Source organism: Canis aureus, chromosome 1 (assembly GCF_053574225.1).
Source record: "Canis aureus isolate CA01 chromosome 1, VMU_Caureus_v.1.0, whole genome shotgun sequence".
NCBI lineage: Eukaryota > Metazoa > Chordata > Mammalia > Carnivora > Canidae > Canis > Canis aureus.
Genome location: NC_135611.1, coordinates 112,277,058 through 112,294,033, shown reverse-complemented (window position 1 = coordinate 112,294,033; position 16,976 = coordinate 112,277,058). Strand labels below are relative to the sequence as shown.

Genomic DNA, 16,976 nt, shown 5'->3' with positions numbered 1-16,976 from the left:
AGGGTGGACTGGGCGGGACACCTGGTGTCCTCCCCTTGCTCTGTGCTGTGGGTGGCAGATCTTTGGGGCTGCATCGGTGGGGCAACTGCCTGCCCTCCAGCTATGTTCCAAGAGGAGCCCCAACTAGTAGACGAGAGGGAGGACTCTGAGTAACACTGGGGTGATAATTCCCTAGCAACCTCCCTACGGTGTAGGCTGGGTGGCCTTTTCAGCCTGAAATCAGAGCACCTACCAGGCAGCCCTCTGAAAACCTCCCCCACGTACCCTTCCCCCTACAGATTCCAATAATAGTAAAGACTTTTCCTCACCTTTCTTGGGCCCAGAATGGTTACAAAGACCAAGAAAATCAGCCTCGAGAAACTGTGCAAAACCTCTTCTTTCTCTATTCCTCACAAACCCTATGTCAAGTTTCTCGGGTAGGATGAGTCCCCCTTGGGTAGGAGTCCCTACTAAGAGAGAGGTCTCATCGGTGGTGTGATGGTGTGACACCACCTCCCAGATCATGGTGATGTCCACGTACCTTTAGCCCGAGCATCCTGGAGGCTCTGCTATCCTCCAAGGTGGAATGGGGACATGCACCTGAACAGTGAAGGAAGGTCCTGAGATGGCGAATCTCTCACTGGGCTCCTCTTATCCCCATGCCAGATCTCTGCATGTCCTGCCCTCCCCTCTCAGAGAAATCTCAGCATTCAGGGAAAGCACGATGTCTTTTTTTTTTTTTTTAAGATTTCATTTATTTATTCATGAAAAACACAGAGAGAGAGGCAGAGACATAGGCAGAGGGGGAAGCAGGCTCCCTGTAGGGAGCCCGACACAGGACTCAGTCCCAGCACCCCAGGATCACAACCTGAGCCAAAGGCAGACGCTCAACCACTGAGCCACCCAGGAGCCCCAAGGACGATATCTTTATCATCAGACAGCTGTGACCACTGCTTAACTATCCCCTCACCCAGAGGGCAAGTTCAGCTGCCCCCAGATGCTTCCACTTGTTGTTATCAGGCCATGAAGTATCTGGATGTACCAGGGGATGGCGATTCATGGAGAGGACAAGGAAACAAATTCAGTGTCCAAGGCGGTTTGTTCATGAAATCAGAGGGAAGGTTAGTTTAGGGGTCAGCAAGGAGCTAAGAGCCATAGGGAAATGGGGTCAGCAGAGAGGCATCCCACACCAGGGGCTAGGGATAGCTCAAACCCCATCATTTGTGTAGGGACCTCCCCAGTCTGGAGAACTGGGTCCGGCTCTTCTTAGAGTCCTCCATCACAGAGAAGACCCCAATTGTCCTGGCATGATTCAACAAGGAGCTGGAACCTTGGGTCATGCAGCCCTGAATGTCCAATGCAGAATATATCCCACCTAGAGAGTCAAAGAGGTTTCAAAGGACAGCACGCTTAAAGTCCGAAGACCCAGGAATCCAGTATCCCCCCAGGGACCTTCAGATCTAGAGACCCTGCTTAATCCCCTCCTCCCTCAGACCCAGAAATCGAGTTCCCAGCTACCACCCCCCCCCTCCTTCAAACCCTTGAGTCAGGGCCTCAAGAACCCTCCCACCTCAGATCCAGTGAATCCAGGCCCCCAACCCTGCATTCTTGGGACCCGGCCATCAGCACTCACCTTCCCGGAGAGTAATGTAACCACTATAACAGTGAGTGGTGCCACTGGGGCATGTAACTTTTTCTGGGTTTTCTGGGCAAGATCCAAAGATCTGCAGACAGACGGGACACTGCAAATCTCCCGGGGCAGGGGCAGCTGAAAAGTAGAGAGAAGGTGAGGGTTGATAGCTCTGCTCCTTGCTGTAACCACCCCCCTCTATCCCTGGGGTCCCTGTGTCTCCCCACGACTCAGTGTTCCTGGTCCCACCCAACCCACTGGGATTCCATACCTGAACGAGGGAGAGAGTTCAACAAGACACTGGTACTGCTGGCCCTGTTGCATCTGTTGGAGGAGCAGAAATGGGCATAGGAGGCCACCAGTACTCCAGGGGGAGCCGAGTGTATGGTGATAGTTGGGGCATCCTGTGTCCTGCCCTTGCTGCAACCTTTGCTTCCTACTATGATTGATTTGTGTCCTGAGGTGCGAGAGAGCAAAAGCTGGGCTGGGGCAGGGGGATCTTATGATTGAGGCAGAGCCAGGGACTCCCCAACCCTCAGCAGGCAGGTGGAGGGTGAGCGCAGGTGCCTGATTTCTAGGGCACACTGAGTGTAGGGGGATGGCTGGGGACCAGACCCAGCTCTGCCATCCATCGGTTCTCCCTCAAACGTCACTTGCTCCAGCAGCTTCCCCGGACACCTGCTTTCAAGCCTGGCAACCTTTATCTAGTTCTCCCTACCTCTTTCCCCTCGGAGTGGCTCTTTTCTTCACATCTGCACCTTACTCTGTTTTGTCTGTATTTTTTGCTGCCTCCCCACTGGCGTGTACAGCTGGAGGAAGGCAGACGCAAGGCGTCCATGGTGCCTATGACAGTGCTTGACACACAGCAGATGCTCAGTTAAATCTCAGATGAAATTAGTGAGGTTACTCTGTGCTAGGTGTTTTCAGCTCTCTGCGCACAGACTATGACAAGCACCTGGCAAGGTAGGTACTATTACTGCTGTCATTTCACCCCATTTCCAGAAGGGGGAACCAAGCCCCAGAAAGAGGAAGACCTGAGCTTAGAATGTGAGGCATGAGGGGAATGTGGCAGGAAATTCAGGGGACAGGACCCAGGATGGGGACACTCGGGACCCCAAGCAGCCCACGTACCTACGTCGATGAGCAGAAGTGTTTCCTGACACACCTCCCCAATGTTACAAAGCTCGTAGTTATTTGGGGTCCACTTGATGGGTGTCTGAGACAGATGTTGATGGCTGTGCAACATGATCCCCCGTTGACAGGTCAGAAAAGCTAGGGAGGAGTTGGTATGTATGGGTCCATGTAAGCCAGGGAATCAGCCATGTCTCTCCCTCTGGATCCCATACTTGAGAAGGTGGCCATGTTCTTGGGTCATTCTCCAGGTGACCTGGCCACAGAGTCCCCCAATCTCAGATTTAGAAGGGACCTTGGAAGTTGGGGTCTCCTCCCCATTCTTTATCCTGTTTTTGCCTGAACACCTTGGAGAGCCTTTCTCGATGATCCTTAAGGAAGAGCCCTCCTCCCTTTAGGTGTGACAGGTACAATGGCTCTTCTTTCGCCTGAGTCAAACTCTACTTCCCTTACCCATCTGGATGAGGAGGGTAGCCAGCCACCATATATTTCCATATTTTCTTTTTTTCTAAGATTTGTTTATTTGAGAGGGAGAGAAAGACGGGAGCGGCTGAAGGAGAGGGAGAGAGAAACACAAGCATACCCCGCTGCTAAGCATGGGGCCCGACGTGGGGCTCAATCCACAACCCTGAGATCATGACCCAAGCTAAAACCAAGAGTCGGATGCTCAACCCACTGTACCACTCAGGCGCCCCCCCACCCCATATATTTCTTTTCACTGGAAACCCTATGTTCCAGGCCAAAATACTCAAATGCCTAGTGTGCACTGAGCATCTACTATGTGCCTGGCTATACTGGTTGCTTTCCACGGACTAGCTCATGTAAGCCTCCTAGGGAGCTCCCTTCACCGGGATTACCTCATTTCCTCACAGCAACCTCCAGTGTAGGTGGCATAATCATCATCACCCCACCATCAAGTTGGGAAATAGAGGCAGAGACTGGTTTAGGAGCTTGCCCTGTGTCCCACCATAAGTAATTGGCAGGGCTGAGCTCAGAACACAGGTGTTCTGTCTCCTTGAGGTGGGTGCTGACCACCCTCGGCTACCTGGGGCCAAGGTATTGAGCCCTTGGGAGTCAATTTGAAAACCATGAGCCTAGATCTTCTCTTCAGCCTTCACGTGGCCAGCAGGGATGGTTTCCTAGACGCAGAAGCACCCAGGCTGGTGAGGAGGCATCCACAAGCACGCAACCTCCACCAGCCCCAAGAGGGAGGCCTCCTCATCTCCCCACTACACAGATGACACAACCACGCTCTGCTGTCTGCTCCAAGGCTCATCCCACTCCACGCCTCCTCCCCCTCCCCCACCTTGCCCCCACTTCCCTATCTTGGTCAATGGCATCTCCTCTCTTGCAGCTGCTCTGGTAAAATATTGCCATCATTTTTTGGCAACTGCCTTCCTCTTAGGTTGCACCCATCAGGAAGTCCTGTGGCTTCAGCCCCAAAATACCACCAGGATCTGCCAGCTTCTCACCATCTCTACTGTTTCCCCCAGGGCCAAGACCACTGGCCCTCACCTGCTTCCCCCTGATTTCCCAGCCCCACCCCCAGCAGCCAGGGGGATCCTCATTAGGGGTAAGTTGATTCATGTAGCTTCTCAGCATAAAATTCCTAGAATTTAAACTGACTGTAAAGGCCCTGGAATCTGGCTTAAATAAACATTCAGATTGCTAGTGGGTCCTCCAGCCCCAGGCTGTACTTTTTGTGCCCCTGACACTCACCATTAGGCCTGCAGTCCTCACTCACTTTGATGGACCCAATTTCCTGAGTCCCATTAAGCAGGTCGCAGCCTGGTTGGGACATGCATCCTTGGACTCTCAGAATTTGGAAGATATTCCCTGTGGACGGGGGCAGGGAGGGAGTAAGGGAGACGTTGCTGGCACCACCTCACCCTCGGGAGAGGCACAGCTCTGGGAAGCCAGGCCCATCTTCCTCAGGTCCCAGCTTCTGTCCTTCACCAGAGAACCAGATCTTGGTCTTCAGACCCCCCCTCCACTTCCACCATTTCAGCACCCCATGGGGGACCTGCTGTCCTGGCTCACCTCCTCTGATCCAGACTGCCCCACGGTAGCAGTGTGTGCTCCCAGCTGGGCAGGCCAGCTCTGTTGCAGATTCACAGTCTTCTGTAGACAAGCAGACTGGACATCGCAGGGAGCCCGGGCCTGGGGAAGTGAGAGAAGGCTCTGGATTCAGATGGAAGCCAGCTTTCCCTTACCCCCATCCCTGTTTTGATGGTCCCAAGAAGCAACCTCCCCAGTCTCCCACAAATGCGCTCTCCTGGGCTCCTCTCTTGCAGGCACACCAGGGAATCGGGGACAGGTGGCAAGGGAGAGAGCAACGGGGGATGGGAGGGACAGGAGAACTTTGGACGGGCACCTAGGCTGGGGCACCGGCGGGGCGAGGTTGGGGAGGGGTGCCCTGGGAGGAACCAGTGAGTTCACCTGCAGGTTCCCTGAAACACCAGACCCTGGTGTTCACAAATCTTTCCAAAGAGTAAAGGAAACACAACACGTTGCCCCAAACCTGATTTGTGATACCAGCAAGGATAGGAGAATAGTCCATGTACTGTAATAATGTTGTGTGGTAACAGACGGGAGCTATATTTGTGGTGAGCGCAGCATAACATACACAGCTGTCCAATCACTGTGTTGTATGCCTGAAACTAATGTCCCATTGTGTGTCAACCAGACTCAAATAAAACTAAAGAAAAAGAAGTTACAGGTTAATTTCACTTTGGAAGAGGAATTGCCAAAACCCTAAACAAAACATGAGCGAATCAAATTCTAAATAGAAAAAGGAGGAGGTGGAGGAGGAGAAGAAGAAGAAAAGAGCACGCACCAGGTTAGGGCCATGCTACAGTCTAAGCTAGGTGTAGGAAATGAGTGTGGTTTGCTGCTCAGTGACCAATAGAAGAAGGGGTGCTGAGGGAGGGAGTCCCAGGGAGAGTGGACAGGGAGGGAGGAGGGAAGAGGGATCTAAATGGATGCTGCCTCTGTGCTCACTTCCACTCCTCAGCCCTGCTGCACCCCTGCCCCTGACAGCTCCTTCTCTTCCCTTCTGCCTCCACCTCCCAACCTCCCCTTATACCTGTTGTGGAGGGCAGGGACCAGAGTGGGAGGGTGGTGGACAGGCTGTTGCAGTTGTCTTTCTCCCGGCACACGTGGGTGTAGGAGAGGATGGAGAGGCCAGGGCCTGACCTGTGCTCCCTGATGAGGACATCCTGATCCGCCGCCGCGGTGCAGCCCTTGCTGATCACCACATTCACTTGGGGTCCTGCACCAAGAGAGAGAGGCAGACCCTAGACTCCTGAGTCTAAGGGAGGAGGGGCTGAGGGCCTGGACTCCTGCATCTGAGGGAGGAGGGGCTGGGGGCCTGGACCCCTGGGTCTGAGGGAGGAGGGGGCTGGGGATCAGGACTCCGGGGTCCTAGAGGGAAAGTCTGCATGGTGGTCTAGGGTGAGAGGCTGGAGAGGTGACTGGGTGCCCCAAGGGCTGTTCCTGCTGAGGAGAGGACAGCTCCTTGGCTGGGGACAGGGGGGCTTCTGAGTCCCTACAACAGAGTACAGTAGGACTGGACAGGGAGGGATGTCTCTCCTGGAAAAGGGTGGAAGTCGAGCATGGGGCCCACAGGGCCCTTCTTACCATTCTCAATGAGGATCAGTGTGTCTTGGCAACCCCAGCCATCTTCACATGACTCCTGGCCAGCTGTCCACTCAAGGGGCAGTTCCAACACATCTCTCAAAGAATTATGTGTCCCCGACTGACAGGTCAGGGCCTGCACTCCTGAGATGGGAAGAGAAATCCATCTGAGCCCATCCTCTAGGAAAACACCCTCCCAGGTTGGGGTCCTCACTCACGGGGCAGCATGAGGGTCACGCCCAGGAAAGCCAGCTGCAGGGCAGGGCTCATGATGAGGGCAGCTGGAACTCTTGCTCCTGGGCTTTCTCCTGGGTACCCGGACCTTTTATATCTTGCCAGGAAAAGGAAGGAGGGAGAGCCTTGATAGAGGAAGTCTGGGCCCAGCCTGAGTCTCAATGGATAAGAAATCGGGTCCTCCTTCCTTCCCTGGACCCAGGAGTCCAGGCCCCCTGACCCCCCCCCCCAGCAGTTAGAAACATCGCAGACCCCAGGCCCCATTGGTCCAGCTCTCGAGCCCCCTTTCCTCCTGAGCCCCACTAGGCAGGTGCCCACCCCCATGCTGTTTCAGGGTAGTATGGCAAGGCAGTTGCCTCACACCAGTCTGGTACCTTCTGGCCCCAGGTGGGGATGTGGCCCAACTACCTGTGATGACATTGTGTGGTGGCCCCTGTGGGCACTGACAACTCCCTGCTCTAACCTCTGCCTGCCATGGATTCTTGCTCCTCATTTATCTCTTTCCTTCTTGCATTGCTTGCCATTTTATTCCCTCTCCCCACCCTGATGTTCCCTCCTGCTTTCTCTTCCTCTGTTCTCCCCACTCCAAGCCCAATCCAGGCCCCAGACTTTTTTTTTTAAGATTTTATTTATTTATTTGAGAGAAAGCATGAGCAAGAGAGAGAAAGCACAGGAGCAGAGGCAGAGGGAGAAGCAGGCTCCTCTGCTGAGCAGGGAGCTAGACACAGATCTAGATCCCAGGACCCTGAGATCATGACCTGAATTGAAGGCAGATGCTTAACCAGCTGAGCCACCCAGGTGCCCCACCACCACCAGGCCACCAGGGAACTGAAGTTCCAGGCTGGGGAGAGAGGTGACTGTGGAAAATGAATCTCTGTCAAAGACAGGATATTCCTGGGCAGCCCCATTGGTACAGAGGTTTAGCACTGCCCGCAGCCCGGGGTGTGGTCCTGGAAACCCAGGATCGGGAGTCCCACGTCGGGCTCCCTGCATGAAGCCTGCTTCTCCCTCTGCCTGTGTCTCTGCCTCTGTGTGTGTGTGTGTGTGTGTGTGTGTGTGTGTGTGTGTGTGTGTGTCTCATGAATAAATAATTTAAAAAAAAGACAGGATGAAGAGCAGGTGATGTGAAAGTAAGTGACTGAACTGGATCAGGGAAGGCCTCCCAGAGGAGGTGACCTGTGAGGTCACAGGTGACCTGTGAGCTAAGACTGAATGAAAAGAAAGTGCTAGTTATGGAAGCTATGCGGGCAGGCATTCCAAGCAGAGCGAAGAGCAGGTGCAAAAGCCCTGAGGTGGGACCACTCCTGGTTTATGTAAGGATTAGAAAGCAGGTGACTCGGCTGCAGAGAAGGAAGGGGGAAGTGATGGGTGTTGAGAGTGGAGAGGCTGGCAGGGGCCTGACAGCGCAGGCCTGAGTCAGGATATTCAGGCAACTCTCCTGTGAGTCCCACATATTTCAAGGGGCAAATGCAAGGCTGGGCATGGAGCTATTTAGTAAAAAGCTTACAGTTGTAGGTATGTGAAACTCTGTTTGCTACCAGGCTGGTCCATCGCTCTGTGATTATGTAGCCTTGGGTCATTCACTTCGCCTCTCCCAATAGCCTCATCCTCCTCTGTAAAGTATGAGTGATGATGATCAATACATCGTGGGCTGCTCATGGGCCTTGAAGCTGGGAGGTGGGGGTCCATTTCAGAAGGACTGTGCAATACAACCACAGGTATAGACAGTGACTGTTCTCCTAGACCAGAAAGACAGGGAGCCATTGATGCAGGGAAGTTGGGCACTGGTCAAAGGCTCAAATACTCAGGACTTGCAGGGGTTCTTTGGATAATGGCTCTGGACGTTAATCTCTGCAGTAAAGGTCCCACAGAGAAGCACTCCCACCCTGTCCTAAAATATAGTTCAGAGGGACCTGGATCATCTGAGTTTCTTTTTTTTTTTTTTCATCTGAGTTTCTACAGCACATTGCACTGTGCTAAATCATTGATGGATGGATGTTATCCATCATAACATAATGGATGGATATTATCCATTCTGAGAAATGGATGAAAAAGAGGTAGCAAGCTTCCTTGATGATTCGGGAATAAGACATGTGTATGCCAAAGTGTGGGAAACAAGCACCCCCCTCATGTTGGTATAAATCATAGGGGCCTAGCTCTAAGGCATGTCCCAAAACAGTGGCCCCCCTCTGTATCTGCAGAGGAGACATTCTTTTTTTTTTTTTTAAAAGATTTGTTTATTTATTCATGAGATACACAGAAAGACAGGGAAAGGCATTGGCAGAGGGAGAAGGACTTGATCCCAGGACCCCAGGATCACGACCTGAGCCAAAGGCAGATGCTCAACCACCGAGCCACCCAGGTGCCCCTGGAGGAGACATTCTAAAGCCCCCAGTGGATGCCTGAAACTGTGGTAGTACCAAGCTCTATATGTACTATGCTTCTTTCTTATCCATACATATGTATGATAAAGCTTAATTTCCAAATTAGGGGCAGTAGGAGGTTAATAACAATGACTAATAACAAAATAGAACAATTATGACAATATACCACAATAAAAGTTAGGTGAATGTGGTCTCTCTCCCTCAAAACATCTTATTGTACGGGACTCACTCTTCTTTGTGTGATGATTTGAGATGATAAAATGCCCACAAGATGAGGTGAAAAGAGGGGAAGGACACAGGCCTGGTGACACACCGTTCAGCCAGTCCTGACCTTTCCCCACATGTTAGAAGAGGAATCATCCAGGGCGCCTGGGTAGCTCAGTCAGTTAACCGTCTGCCTTTGGCTGAGGTCATGATTTCAGGGTCCTGGGATGGAGCTCCACGTTGGGCTTCCTACTCTGCAGGGAGTCTGCTTCTCCCTCTCCCACTCCTCCTCCTGCTCATGGTCTCTCTCTCTCTCTCTCTCCTCAAATAAAGTAATAAAATCAAAAGAAAGAAGAAAGAAAGAAAGAAAGAAAGAAAGAAAGAAAGAAAGAAAGAAAGAAAGAAAGAAAGAAGAAAGAAAGAAAGAAAGAGAAAGAAAGAAAGAAAGAAAGAAAGAAAGAAAGAACCTTCTAAAAAAAGAGAGGGGGATCATCTGGTTCCAGACCACAGCTTACTGCAGGGAACTGAAACTGGGTGGGGGGACTGCTGTATCCCTTCTGAGACAATTTGCTACACCTTGTGTGGTTGTCTTTAGACAAAGGGTCACTTAAGATTTGTTGGGGGTGGGGGGATGAGTGCATTTTAACCTGTGACTCCTAGTCATCTCTGAGAGATCCCACAAGACTACCAGGTTTGAGTAGATCCTAGAGTAGGAAAGGAGTCGAACGAAAGCCACGTAACCCAATGGACCCAATGTCCATTGAAAGTTTCTGTGACCTAAAGAAATCATAGGATAATCATAATGAGAAACTCATTATGATTTGGAGCAAAGGTTTTGGAGCAAAGGTATGTCTCTGTCTGCAGATAACTACCCTCCATTTAGAAGGCAGCTCCTGGCTTATTACTGCATCCCAGGGGAGTCTGAATATTGGACTACAGGCCACCAAGGGCATTGTGACCTGAACTGCAAATCACATAGTGCGTGCTATCTGAGCTACCAAACCATGACACTGGGCATGCACAGCAGCATCCATCATCCATGGGAAAGGTGTGTATGGTGTGTACAGGATCAGGCTCTCACAGGTCCAGAGGGCACCAGTGAATGCCCCAGTAGGTGGCTCAGATGCTCATGATGTCTACTTCTGCTGCCTCTTTCTCTGCTTGCACCTATGGGTTCGTGGGGACACCCTGTAATCTGTTTACAGAGAAGAGATAGAGGGGCACCTGGGTGGGTCTGTCAGTTAAGTGTCTGCCTTCGGCTCAGGTCATAATCTCAGGGTCCTGGGATCCAGCCCCAAGTCGGGCTCCCTGCTCAGTGGGGGTATCTGCTTCTCTTTCTCCCTCTGCTACTTCCCTTGCTTGTGCTCTCTCGCTCTATCTCAAATAAATAAATAAAATCTTTTTTTAAAAATGAAAGAACCAATCCTGCCAACACCTTGATTTTGGGCTTCCAGCCTCCAGAAATGTAATGATAATACCCTTCTATTGTGTAAGCTTCCCAGGCTGTGGTACTTAGTTATGGCACCCCAGAAAACAAATCCACAGGCCAAGAGCCAATTCCGGGTGATCTGCACTACAGGAGCTAGAAGCCAGCTCTGGTGTCAGGCCTGGAGGCAGGGCAAGTGTGAGACAGAGATGGGAAGGGATGAGGGAGGGTCCCAGAGCCTAAGGGACAGAGTCCTTGGGACCAGAGCTACCTCTTCATATTTATATTAACTGTTATTAATGTTTTATTAATAATATATTAATAATTATTAATATTAATATTGTACTTAATATTAACTGTCCCCAATTGAAAGTTTTAATAAATTTTTACATAAAATTAAGAGCTTTTACTAACACCATTCTGACTGAGCACTTTCTCTATTAAAAGTAAATATTCATTTATAGCTTAACTTCTAGGAATAGTACCTATTCTCAAAGTACACAAAGGGTACTTCATGTTTGGATGCTGAGAGTTGAGGTAGTGACTTGGATTTCTGGGTCCAGGTGACAAGTAGGCTGGGACCTCAGTCCTTGAGTCTGAGGGAGGAGGGGCCTGGGAGCCTAGACCCCTGGATCAGAGGGAGGAGGGGGCTGGGGACCTGGACTCCTGGGCCTGAGGGAGGAAGGGGCTGGGGGCCTGGACTCCTGGGTCTGAGGGAAGAAGGGGCTGGGAATACAGACCCACAGATTCCTGAGAGATGAGGGTCAGGCATCATGGACCCAGTATTTAAAGTGAATTTCTTACTACTTTTTCTCTTACTTTACTCCTGGAAGCAATACTGAAACCATGGTGAGCACTAAAACCTGCCTATCCTGTAAGCCTGTTCCTTGTTAAAGGGCATTAATTAAGACAGTCCCTTGGTTATTCAAAGAACTGCCAGAACTTCCAGAATATGCCAGCCAGACAGTGGGGACAGAATCAGCCATGCATGCTACCATCAGAGTCCTCCAGCGAAGTCTGTGGGCCCTGCCAAGGTCTGGCTGCTGGGGCAAGGCTGGGATTGGCCATGGCCCTTTTGTAAGGGGCTTCATCCTTTCCTGCCTCCTAATGATCCCAAAGCATCCTGTTCTGCAGTCCCAGTATCTAAAGGCATCTGACACCTAATTATTTCTCATCCCTTCCAGGAAACACACCCTTATTCTTAATGTGGGAAATGTTAAAACATGAAAATAATTAGAGGCTACAATATAACCTAATTGTAGCTCTTTTGTCCTGGATTAATTCATCTTTGAGAACATTTGGGCAGATTATAAAAGGCCATAATATTCTTCCTGATCTAGCTAAATTGCTTCTCTTAATATTTGTATTAACTGTCCCTAGTTTGTTTGTTTAAGTTCTGATTATGGTATTTTCTCTATTAAAAATAAATATTTGGTGCGCCTGGGTGGCTCAGTTGATGAAGCATCTGCCTTCAGCTCAGGTCATGATCTCAGGGTCCTGGGATCTAGCCCCACCCTGGGCTCCCTGCTCAGCGGAGAGCCTGCTTCTCCCTCTCCCTGCCACTCTGCCTACTTGTGCTCTCTCAAATAAATAAATAAAAATCTTTTTAAAAAATTCATTTACACCACAGCACTCACAGAAACAGCACCGTCTGAGAGTACACAAAGTGCCCCTGTGCTTCATGTTACATATAGATAGATCTATCTGAAAAGCTGACATATATATATGAAATGGAATTTCCAGCCATGGACAAGAAATCGGAGTAAAATCCGTGGCGGTGGCCTGGCCACGCGGGTGGGCGACAACTCCCAGTCACTGTGCACGCACACATTCAAGGGCGCTGGAAATATGTCTGAAGGCAGCAGTTCTCTATTCAACCTTCCAGAAGACCATGGAGGGGGCTGGGCAGGCACCACCGCAAGTGAAGGTGGGGAGGCCAAGCTGCCCCCAGTGGCTACTGCCACCGGGACGGTGCTGAGGCGGGGCCCAGGCTGGAAACACGGGAGGCCATTTGGGAAGAGAGGGTAGTTCACTGGGGGTTGGCCAAGGATGTGACCTCCTAGAGCGCTGGAGAGGCCAACTCCGTGGCCCAACGAGAAAAAATGGTCACGGAGGCAGTTTGGGACGCACCGCACCGGCGCCGCCAACTCACCAGCGACCTTCCCCCACCCCCTGCTCCCTCGCCACCCTGCGCATGCGTACCTCCCAAGATGTCCAGGAACGGGCTTCTCCAGGGCCAATGGGGTGTGGCGTTCCTTCAGGTTCATCCAATGAGCTCATCAGATGCTTTCACATCAACCAATGGGGCTTCGAGTGACCTGTTGGGCAAGGTTGGCCCCGCCTTCCGTGTCTTTGAGAGACGAAGCCGCCTCGGAGCGGAACCAGAGGCGCGTTCGAAGTCGTTCCTTCAGCACCGCGAGATTCTTGTCAGGTTATCTGAACGCCAGGTGGAATTTGTGTCCCTGAAAGAGAAAAGGGAGGACTGGGGACCCAGATTCCTGGATCCTGAGGAAAGAAGAGGGGGCAGGACTCCTGGGTCTGAGAGGGGAGGGGGCCGGGAGGAGGGGCGTGTAGAATCCGGGTCCTGAGGGAAATGGCGGCTGGAACCCAAAGCCCTGGATCTCTAGGTAGAACAGGGCTGGGATCTCAGAATCCCGAGTTCTGGGGAGCTGAGAATCCCGGGGCTTGGAAGAACGTGGGCTTGAACCCGGCCGCCTGAGTCCGAGGCCGGAGGGGTGACTGGGCTGCACCCCGGATCCCGAGGTTGAACTCCTTTGTCTCCGGGGAATAGGGGTTTGGGTCGGAGGGTTGCTGTAGAAACTGAGGCACAGTAAACCGTGCCAATGTGCTCAAGGGCGCAGGCTTGTCAGGGCCCCCTCGGCCGACTGCGGAGGCCACGGCCTTGACCTTCCACAGCACAGGCTGCGCCCGCAGTGTCAGTACTCGCCAGAAGGTCCATGCCGCTTCATTGTGTGAGGCCGAACAGACCCCCTCTTCTCTCTCAAACCCCAGATCCTTAGCTGCTCTTCTGAGCCGAGCTGCTCTGAAAGACGCCATGGGAACCGGTCATGTGCAGAGTTTGCTCTTCCTCCTCCTCCTCCTCCTCGGGGCCCCCTCCTTGGCCTGTAAGGATGCGGGGCTCGGGGATGGAGGGAAGGAGATGGTTCACAGAGGATGCACCCCTGGGGAAGAAGGACTGGGGGCAGGGGGTGGCTCCCCCAGAGGGGGGCAAGTGCCTACCTTGGTCTCATTTCCTCCCCAGCCGAACCTGATTTCTACTGTCACAAGGGCATATCGATGAGCATAGTAAAGGACCCAAAGAGAATGTTTAATTGGACCACCGACAAAGTTGAGACTTGTGACAGTGGGTCATTCTGCCAGGAATCCCTTCTGATGATTAAATCAGGTAAAGCCAGAAAGGGCAGTTGGGTTGGGTGGGAGGGAGAGTGAGTATGTCCTCCCCAGGGCTGTTCCTCCTCCCACCCCCACACCCCCAAAACTGTAGGCCCACCATCCACTTTCTCTCCTTCCTGTCTCCAAACAGGGGCCAAGACAGCCATTTTGGCCACTAAGGGCTGCATCTCGGAGGGGACACAGGCGATAACATACATCCAGCACTCCCCACCGCCAGGCATCATCACAGTCTCCTACAGCAGCTACTGTGAGGAGTCCTTATGCAATAGCAAGGAGAACTTACTGCAACTGTGGAGGGAGGAAGAGCCCCAAGGTAGGTTGGGAGGTGACACATGGGGACTGAGAAAAATGAGGTGAACCCCTGAAAAGATCGTGGGGCTTCCTGCTCTGTGTTCTTACTTGGTTCAGGCCCAATGGGGCCATATGTAGAAAAGCCTCAGAGCTTTTGCCTGACTTTTTTCCAAATTGTTATCTTGGGGTCTAAACTTTGCTCAGAGCACTAGGACGTCAATGAAGCCTGGGGTGTAAGTTGGGCTTTGGGTTTATTAAGCAATAAAGTGTCATTGGAGGTTTCCAAGCCGGATGGTTTGGCATAGTCCGTCTGGCAGCTCCTGCTTCCCTGATTTGGCCAGGCCCTATAGCAATCTGGCCTTGCCTACCTTTTCAGTTCACTTCCTTCTCTTCCTTCCCTATTTATTGGGTTCTAGCTGGGGCCAGTATTTGAAATAGTTAACAACAGATATGGTACTGGCTGGTCAGAATGTGTGCTGGCCATAAAGAAAACAGTCCAGCCCCGTGTGTGCCTATCAACTGAATACCAACACCGCAGTGTCTCACAGTCCCTGAAACCTGCCACGCTGCTCTCACCTCCAGGCCTTTGTCCTTGCTGTTTCCTGTGCCACCCCACCCAACTTCCATTTTCACTCACCTAACCTCTCTTCACCCTCCACCTCAACTCAGGTGTCCACGCTGTGAAGATAATTGGCAAATTCTTCCAGATAGATACTCCCTCCTCCATTCCTTTACCATTACCTTGGACACAGTGCCTCCTGAGATGTACTATAATGACTACATGTCCATCTCCTTCTAGACAGTGATCTCGATGACAGGAACTGGGTCCTTTTAATCTGTCTCCACATCTAAGCACACAGTTTGGAAGTCATGTTGGAGGGTTCTGATAGCAAAGAGAGGCATGGGGGGGTGGCAGTGATAGGCCTTGGTGATGGTAGTATTAGCAGCAATGACTTAGGGAAGAGAAAGAAGCAAGAAGAGACAACTCCAGACGTAGAACATACCCCAATTTTTCCTCTCTTCCTCCCTCCAGCTGCCAGCACATCAGCACACCTCTACTGCCCAACCTGTGTGGCTCTGGGGGCCTGTTCAAATGCTCCTTCTCTTCCCTGTCCCAATGATACAGTTCAGTGCTATCAAGGAAGACTTCAGATCACTGGAGGTAAGCTGGACATCTGGTGGTTTCAGAGGCTGGAAAATCAGGCATCTGAGTGATCCCAAGAAGTTCTGACACTCAGGGTTCTAGCAATGAGGCAGGACTTCTGCCTCTCTGATTTCCTAAAACAGCTGTGTATCTCCCCATCCATTCTTGTTCCACAGGAGGCATCAACTCACTTTTGGAGGTCAAAGGCTGCACTTCTATAACTGGTTGCAGGCTGATGTCCGGGATCTTTACAGTAGGGCCCATATGGGTGGAGGAAGTCTGTCCATACCGGTCTGTACTTCAACCCCGAAAGATTGAAAACCGGGCTGCCTGGCTTCCTGTTTACATTTGGAGATTAGAGCTAGCGCTGCTGCTATTACTACAGTGACTTGTCCATTGTTCCTGGAACGTGAAGGCGCTTCTGGTCCTGGACCACAGGATGCCTCTTCCAACTGGGAGCCTTTCTGACTGCTGGTCATAAACAAGTTGAGGAGCAAAGTGGAGAGCTGAAGAACAGAGAATTCTTGTGGATGTATTCTTAAATTTTTATTAAAGTTTCTACTGTGTTTGGTGTATAACCCAAGACTAGAAGTGGAGTTTTAGTCCTGAAGAGGCCCTTAAAATCCACCGTCTCCAACCCATACATGTTACAGAAAGGGAAGCAGAGGCCTGGAAAACTTGAGTGAGGGTCTCACACTGACATAGCTATGCGCAGAGCAAGACCAGAACTTTGAATCTTTGACCTAGAGTCTGGTTTCCCTTTCACTCTAACTGATCACCTTCTCTTGCTGACTGGGCAGGAGATCAGCATAAACCTCGTCCAGAGCACTCTGAGCCCAACCTTCAGGCCACAGTTGGCTGCTTTGGTTCTAACATTTCCCCGGGATGTATTGAGGAATTTGAAAAATCAGGCTCCACATTGTTCTGTTATAACAAACTGCATCTCCTATGTCCTGTCTCTTGCCCCTTGACATCATCCCTTCCCTTCTCTGCTGCCTACTTCATACATCTTCAGTGGACACAGGAACGTAGGAGACAGCTGGAGCACAGCAGGGTATGAGGAGTGGGACCTGGGACTCTCAAGGAGAAGATTTGGTTTTGGCTTCTCATGATTATTTATTTATTACTAAAGAACACATAAAGCCCATCTTACTGTAAGACTCCAATGATAGAGGAGCCACACAGGGAAAAGTAAAAGGTGGGGAGAGGATAAGAGGGAACAGACATTTATTTAAATAGTTTTATTGAGGCGTAATTGACGTAGTCAACTGTACCAGGGGTGGAAGGAGACTTAAGGCAAACTATTGACCCCTCCCATAAAGGACAGGGGAGTCCAGCCACAATATAGTCCAGCCAAGTTTGTTTTAGAAAGTCCTCCAGTTCTAAACCAACTCTTTGGGTTAAAGCCTCACACCAGCTAATACTTTATCTTTGTCCCTAGGCACCCAGTTCCCCATCATGTCAGTTTGCAAGAGGAAGCACAAACAAATCAAATTTGAATTT

The 16,976-nt window shown here is 51.2% G+C and overlaps 2 protein-coding genes across 3 annotated transcripts; one reads left to right on the top strand and one right to left on the bottom strand.

Annotated features, from left to right (window-relative positions):
* Nucleotides 1-708: 708 nt before the first annotated feature.
* CD177 (CD177 molecule) lies at nt 709-6,751 on the bottom strand. Its single transcript, XM_077849675.1, has 9 exons — nt 6,595-6,751; nt 6,380-6,520; nt 5,826-6,011; nt 4,781-4,900; nt 4,460-4,576; nt 2,741-2,881; nt 1,881-2,066; nt 1,613-1,747; nt 709-1,354 (listed from the first exon to the last, which is right to left on the bottom strand). Exons 1-9 carry the CDS (start codon nt 6,644-6,646, stop codon nt 1,197-1,199), a joined length of 1,236 nt encoding a protein of 411 aa, XP_077705801.1. The 5' UTR covers nt 6,647-6,751; the 3' UTR covers nt 709-1,196.
* A 6,147-nt stretch (nt 6,752-12,898) lies between these two features.
* TEX101 (testis expressed 101) lies at nt 12,899-16,051 on the top strand. 2 transcript variants are annotated; one of them, XM_077849654.1, is made up of 6 exons: nt 12,899-13,055; nt 13,637-13,749; nt 13,887-14,030; nt 14,169-14,351; nt 15,363-15,491; nt 15,650-16,051. In XM_077849654.1, the coding sequence occupies exons 2-6, from the start codon at nt 13,680-13,682 to the stop codon at nt 15,859-15,861; spliced, it is 738 nt and encodes a 245-aa protein (XP_077705780.1). In that variant the 5' UTR covers nt 12,899-13,055; nt 13,637-13,679; the 3' UTR covers nt 15,862-16,051. The 2 variants fall into 2 exon arrangements, with proteins under 2 accessions (XP_077705780.1, XP_077705787.1); XM_077849661.1 differs by having other exon boundaries at nt 12,961-13,071.
* Nucleotides 16,052-16,976: the final 925 nt, after the last annotated feature.

Coding starts and splice junctions, on each gene's coding strand:
- CD177 (XM_077849675.1), bottom strand. CDS start 6,646: ATGAGCCCTGCCCTGCAGCTGGCTTTCCTGGGCGTGACCCTCATGCTG. Junction 6,521..6,594: donor CGTGACCCTCATGCTGCCCC/GTGAGTGAGGAC, acceptor TTCCCATCTCAG/GAGTGCAGGCCCTGACCTGT. Junction 1,748..1,880: donor GAACTCTCTCCCTCGTTCAG/GTATGGAATCCC, acceptor TCTACTTTTCAG/CTGCCCCTGCCCCGGGAGAT.
- TEX101 (XM_077849654.1), top strand. CDS start 13,680: ATGGGAACCGGTCATGTGCAGAGTTTGCTCTTCCTCCTCCTCCTCCTC. Junction 13,750..13,886: donor CGGGGCCCCCTCCTTGGCCT/GTAAGGATGCGG, acceptor TTTCCTCCCCAG/CCGAACCTGATTTCTACTGT. Junction 15,492..15,649: donor AAGACTTCAGATCACTGGAG/GTAAGCTGGACA, acceptor CTTGTTCCACAG/GAGGCATCAACTCACTTTTG.